The 6786-nt window shown below is 39.1% G+C and overlaps 1 protein-coding gene across 1 annotated transcript in view; it reads right to left on the minus strand.

Moving 5' to 3' along the window:
• Positions 1-713: 713 nt before the first annotated feature.
• LOC112460761 (ABC transporter G family member 21) overlaps positions 714-6786 on the minus strand; it is a 21586-nt gene continuing 15513 nt past the window's right edge. The window contains exons 9-12 of the mRNA XM_025025595.1: positions 5274-5481; positions 3998-4212; positions 2666-2874; positions 714-2222 (exon numbers count right to left, since the gene is read on the minus strand). Coding sequence (XP_024881363.1) covers positions 2027-2222; positions 2666-2874; positions 3998-4212; positions 5274-5481 — 828 coding nt within the window. The 3' untranslated portion in view covers positions 714-2026. The remainder of the gene's footprint in view (positions 2223-2665; positions 2875-3997; positions 4213-5273; positions 5482-6786) is intronic.

Below are 6786 nucleotides of genomic sequence, written 5' to 3' on the forward strand. Positions count from 1 at the left end.
CTGCGGGTATGTATGTATATAAGAATGAAATGTTTATTTCATCCATATATACATAAGCAGTATCTCCTTCGCTTCCTCTCTCTCTCTCTCTCTCTTTCTCTCACAAATATACACAACACACGTTCTCTATGTACAAAGAGTAAACAATGAAATATTACACCGCTCATTAATTTCGAATTCCTATTCTCATAACGAGTAATATCACGGATATATCGGAGAAATCAACAAATTTTATAATCGACATAGTCCTTTATTTTTATTGCCGCCACGTTCGTCGTGAATAGCGTGCAAACTTTTCGAAGGTGTAGCATCGCGCGATCTGCACACGCGCGTTTATCGCGTATCGTCGCGAACAAGATACCAATCAATCCTTTCGGCAGAAAAGCGTTTCCGCTAGCCGGGCATGAATAATAGCACGTAGCTACTAAACGTGCGCCAGAGAATTTCGTGTATTTTTTATAACAATGTTTTCATGTATTCCTCGAAGTATCTAGTGAACATTTCGCGGCGGGTGATTATAGGCATCCTTCATACCAAAAAAATTAAAAATCGACAATCTTTTGAAAATTTGCGTGATTGCCGACACTTAGACAATTAGCTTATAATATAATATTATTTTTGTATTATTATCTTGGATTATTCATAAAAATGAACGTACATCTTCGATTTTATTTAAAATTACGTTTTGTTATTTTCATTGTTATCGCCCATATATATTTGATTATAGATATGAGTGATAATTATGGAAATAAATATAGTTTTACGACTACATATGTGATGTTACCGCCGTAGATAGGCATCTGTATACAATAATAAATTATAAAAATAAATTACATCTGTATAATAATAAAATATAAATTAATACTACATTATAAGCTAATTGTTCACATATTTATGTAGATGGTCGAAAAATTTATATTAACAGTCTGTAATGCCGAGACTTTTCTATCACTTTCAAATCTTAGAATCTCCATTGACAATCACGCAAATTTACCCAGGGTCGATAGTGTTTAATAGTATCTCGATGGTGGAACAATATATCGATATAACACGATATATATGTATTTACTTATTTCCTCCACCCTGTCAACTTTAGAATCAGCAGTATAATCTTTCATCTATGTATTAATTACAGCGTCTCGATAGTAAAAAGGTAGTAAGTAATGATAGAAACAGTAGCATTACTCTTATCGGTATCAACAAACATTAACGTAGCAATTGTGACGGTAATAAAAGTAAAAAAAAAGAGATAAGACGTCGTGATGGATCGCTTACAAATATGTTTAAGAATCTAAACCTACCGTCCGCGTGTACGCGCATATGTATGTTAATATATATGTATATCTCTCTATGTATGTATAAAGGTTCATCGCCATCGTACAAATTTTCAGTCTGCTTCGGCGACACCGCGTCAAATTTTTCTACTATTATACCCTTCTTGCCGCAAACAACGAGAAAACAACGATGTCCCGTGTTTGTTCACGCTATTGACATTCATGAACACGCGCTGGCACACCTCTCTTTCGAATCACACGCATTCGCGCTCTTTATGTGTGTAAAGTCTCTCAACATTTACTATATATATATGTATATATGCATACCACACATATATATAAGTATACATATATTATATATATATACGTATACGTACATATGTATGTTTGTATGTATATGTAGAGTTCTCGCCAAGTCTGCTGCAGGTCTCGCATTTTATGTCGCATTGCTCGATACATGCCGCCGGGAAAAGTGAAAACGCTCGCATTCGCGTTATAACCGTTCACGCCGCTCCCCCGTATTTTCAAGCTAGATAGAAAAACTTTACAGACGTTTGACAGCTCGACGGGAGAAAATTCTCCCGGGGGACGACGTCGGGACGCGCGGCCGTTTTTTATTCCCCAACAAAAGGCGAGACACCACGACAGCGACGACGACGGTTTGCTATAATACTCTATGTAGTAACAAAACTGAAGATCCGCGAAGAGTCGTGTCGAGAATTTGCGTGCTACTTGCGTGTCTCCCAACACGCTCATTTTGGTACACGGTAATAACGCAGAACGAGGTAGCCCAGAGTCCGGAAAACGATTAGGAACGCCAGTAGCACCGCCGTGTTCGCCCACAATGGTAGACCAGAACCTTTGACCCCGCCTTGGCTCTCCAAAATCGCGGAAACAGGTATCGTCGTGCCGTTTCTGCACTCGGCGAATTTACTTGGCTGAGAGCATCTGTTATACAAAAGATTATTTGCCCGATTAGTATAGCTCAGGAGGGGATTTTTCATTTATTTATATTAGGATTTAATAATCCATGATTTACATTATTCAATCAATACTCAATTGACCCAAGATCAAAACTTCAATTGCGCATATCTACATTTTATTACATTTTAATTTTAATTTTTATGTTTCTCCTGTACTTAAATATTCTCCTTTGGAAAAAGAATAATTTTCTTGTAAATTCTACGTGTTGTCGTTAAATTATTATTTCTGAAATTTTTGTCATTTACAGATGTTTGCATCTGATTCGTTCAATTTTTTTCTCGATTTTTTATTCGAAAGTGAATCTTGAACTTTTCGTTAGTAACTGTTCGTTTGCTCGAGATAAAATTTTGTTATCAACCGCGATATGAAAAGACAGACGTGACAATAAACAAAAGATATAGTCTTACGCGATCGGTTCGCCGACGCCGAACTCCAGAATCTGCATATTCTGATAGGCATAATGCATCATGCTGATGTATCTGGCCCACGCCAGCCATGGTGGGACCGACGTCGCCAAATAACCGCCTAGGAGCTGTGTCGAAAGTGTGTAGAGCGCAGACACGGTGATGCCCACCTGCAGATCTTCGCAGCAGGCGCCCACGAAGAATCCGACACTCTGTGAAACATCGATGAAATTGAAGAGCTGGACGCAATAAAGTCGACTTATGTTACGAACGGTTGAATAACCGGCCACCTCTCTCCACCTGGTCGATAGCTTTCAAGAATGGCCGATAGATATATTATACTCTCGTGCATTTTCATGCAAATTTCCAATCTCGGCTCGAGATAAGCTGAGAGCGCTTTAAAGCTCATATATATTTAATGCTCTTTAATAATGTAAAAATAGTAATGAAACACGGTTGCGCGATTCTCAGTTACATGTATTACTTTCAACAAAACGACTATTGAATATTTCATTGTGTGTGAAGAATAGATATTGCTTATACTACGTTTATAGGTTTCAAATCAGAGTAATTCTTGCATTTATGTTGAGCTTCGATATCTAGGTAACGTTATATTAAATTGATAAATAGCTTCTTTTTATCAGATTACTTTTTACGAGTGATAAATAGCTATATTTTTTTAATTGTCCAATTTGATTATAATTTGATTTTTTTTGTAAAAGTGACGATAAATAAAATTGTTCTTATTTACTTTCCTTCTTCGCCCCGAATTTTTAAATTTAAAAAATATAAAACAACAGAATCTTCATTTTTATTTATTATAATTATACATAATGCATTAGTTGATTATAATTATTGATTATAATTATATATAATGTATTTAGGACTAAAATTAAATGTTTTATCGTTTTTCCATGAGCAATAAATTGAAAAAATTATCTGATTGACCGATATTACAATGAGAAAATTATATTACGTCCAGAGGGTTAATTATATAATTATCGGAAGGATAGTCGTTAGCGGATTTCAGTTCAATCCGATATCCGAACGTTGCTCGAATCAATATTGATATCATCATATTGATACATGTCAATAAAAATCTGACATTTGCTAATCCCTGTGTAGAATTATCTTGCGTAGTGTATTTAGCCATCATGCAACGAATTTGAATTCACAATCAGTTCGACGTGATTTTGAACGGAATAATTTGATACGTAAGTCAATCAGAATCAAAATCCTATTATACTGAATCAAAGTTTTTGTTTCGAAATGACATAAACGGGCCATTTGTCCAATATCTAACATTGGCTAACGATCGAATAGGAAATTGCGTACCTGTGCGACTACAGTGTTGAGCAGCAAGAACGCGAGCAGTGTGATGAAGACCGCTATATTATGGAAGCCCAACATCGGGTAACTAATTATATGGTAGACTGCGGGCAGCGTTATCGTCAGCGGCAGCTCGCCCACCATCTTCGCCAGGTAGTAGGCCGAGAGCCGATAGGATCCTGACATGCGTTCCTTGTTGATCACCTCGCGCTCCGGGGGAACTGGAAGAACGTCGCGCGTTATTTTCAGAATCATCCCCGCGCCCGGATTCATGCAGAGTGGACGTCGCTTATGACGGGCCGGGGGTGATGTTAAAATTGGTTTTACAGCCAGTCCATCAGGAGCGAAACGTTTCTCTCTCGCGGTTAACGTTTCGCATTGGACTGTGTCTCGCTTGCCGCGAAATGGCAGACTGTAAAATGACTGGATCGCAACCGCCAGTAACGATTTTTCGTGGGTCTATACTTTTGAAGAAGTTACACGATACGATAGTCAATGCGCTCCCGCGTTTTATTTCTTCCGTTTTCCGCTCAACTCTGGATTTCCGAATCTCAAAGTCGCGGTATCACGATTTGTCTAATTATAAGATCTGATTAAATTTGATACAGATCATAATACATGCGCGTTCCATCTAGTGTCTCAATTCATCATTATTATATATACTAGTATGATTTTAAGTCTATTTGCAAAAGAAAAAGGACGTATGTCTGTTTTATCTTATAGATTTATGTCTGCGCACTAGCTATCAGAGAAATATGAATTTAAGGACCTCTATCACCGAACACATATTAGGTCACGGCACGCCACACGTGCTAACATTCTTGATTGAACATTCTCCGGTCTTTTGCGACAAAAAAAGTAAGCCTTACTGAATGGTTGATTGAGCACATTAATGGCCGCTAAAGTCCAATTACCCAATCAATTTCATCTGCTTTTTCAAACATTTCGAAATAAAATTGAAATTAATTAAAAAGCTCCGAGGGAATAAATGTTATTTGTCGAAAAAGAGAGCTTTTATAATCGCACGCACTTTGAGCTTAATTCGCAAATAAACGCTTTTAACTGTCAATTTAGAATCTACACAATTACATTCCCGTATAATTAAAATTTATTTTGTTGGCTCGCCGCAAATTTGATAGATCGTAACTTCGTTTCGTCCAAGTGTCTAATTAATGCAGGTATTGTCGAGATAATCAGTCTAGCCTCAGCACAATGGATACCTCGCCTTTGTGACGGAATTTCGGCGTTACAAGCGCGCAAATGAGAATTAAATTCAACTCACAGCTAGTGAGCGCTCCAAAATGTGCAAAAAGCATCCAGTACGTGTTGCTGAAGAACATCCACCCCTGGATATCGTGAATGGCTGCTTCAGTTCTGGGAAGACCGAGCCATAAAAGCCCAGTTAGAAGCCCGAGAGCTACCGTTTGCAGCCAGTGAAGACGCGACAACATTCGTGGTCGTGCCTCTTGAAAATTTCTTTCCGATAATACCTGAAATCAAAGGAACAACACTTCGTTTGTACAAAAAGGGCTACAGCTGCCTGTAGAGCCTGGTTGCAATTTGCACCAACTCGCTAATAAATTAAAGCTCTTATTTGTGTGACTTTGATCGTGTGCATAAAAGTTCTCAGCAAAAGCTCAGTATTGGATTACGTATATATAATGTAAAAAAAAAGAAAAAAAATTGAAACAATTGTTTTTCTAGTGAAAGTTGGAAAGTTAAGAAAAGATCACTGCGTCAGTGCTCCTTCCTGAGCATCCGATGCGTTTTTTCGGTTACGTGGACGATTATTTCACGATACATCGATTTTATAATAATACGCGTCAGGTTAATACCTTCGGAACGACTCGATTATATCAGCGTCCGTGAGAAAATAGAACGCAAAGTTTCACAATGCTGGGTCTCGAAGGCCTTTTTAAACAATAACTGTGGTACATACAGAGTGTACTCGGACACATCGCGCGAAAGGCTGGTTTTCGGTCGATGTTACTTATTGTTTTGCGATAGTCCAGGTCAACGAACAAAGAGAACGAAATTGATGTTCCGTGTCTCCTAGTTCAATAATAATCGCTAATAGAGAATATTGGACCTTGAACGCTTTTGTCTTTCTCTCCCTATCGGTCTTTCTTTCTCACGACGACGGGAGGTGGTGCATGGAGCCGGCTACTGGTAGGCCGCGAAGAACGCGTGGTTCTGCCAAGTAAAAGTGATGCAAGTGACGCGACGTTCGTATTCGTACGTTAAGCGCGATTACAAACGGGCATACCGGTCGCGCGGTAATTATCCGGATATGGCGAATCGTGCAAACGCGTCCCAGTTCTTCTCCTCTATGCCCGGCCGCCCGGTCTTCTTCTTTCCCGCGACGTTTATGCACGCGGCCCTCCCCTTTCCCTACCCTACCTCGTGCGCGTGCGATTCTCGGCGATGTCGCGATCCACCTACGACGCGATCGTTATGATGCGTCCTCCGCGAATAGGTAAACCGGTACACATTAGTCTAGATGCATTCGTTAATCGGCGCCCGCGATGAACAACACAGGGCATGCTGATTCTCTTCTTTCTTTCGCGGTGGACGCGGCGGTGCGTCATATCTGACACGAAGAATTAGTCTGACTGCATAGCGGTTACCCTTTCATCCGTTGCGAAGGATACACTTTGGAAATTATGAACAATTACGTTGGAATGGTCGCTTGGAACGTCCAAGACCTACTACGCCAGTTTCCAGATATTAAGGCTCAAAATAAAAATAAGATGTTCAAGAATCAGACGTTGTTCTTGCGTCATAAATAATCCAGA

The sequence above is a fragment of the Temnothorax curvispinosus genome, unplaced genomic scaffold (assembly GCF_003070985.1).
Source record: "Temnothorax curvispinosus isolate PA1 unplaced genomic scaffold, ASM307098v1 QBEX01010795.1, whole genome shotgun sequence".
Taxonomy (NCBI): Eukaryota; Metazoa; Arthropoda; class Insecta; order Hymenoptera; family Formicidae; genus Temnothorax; species Temnothorax curvispinosus.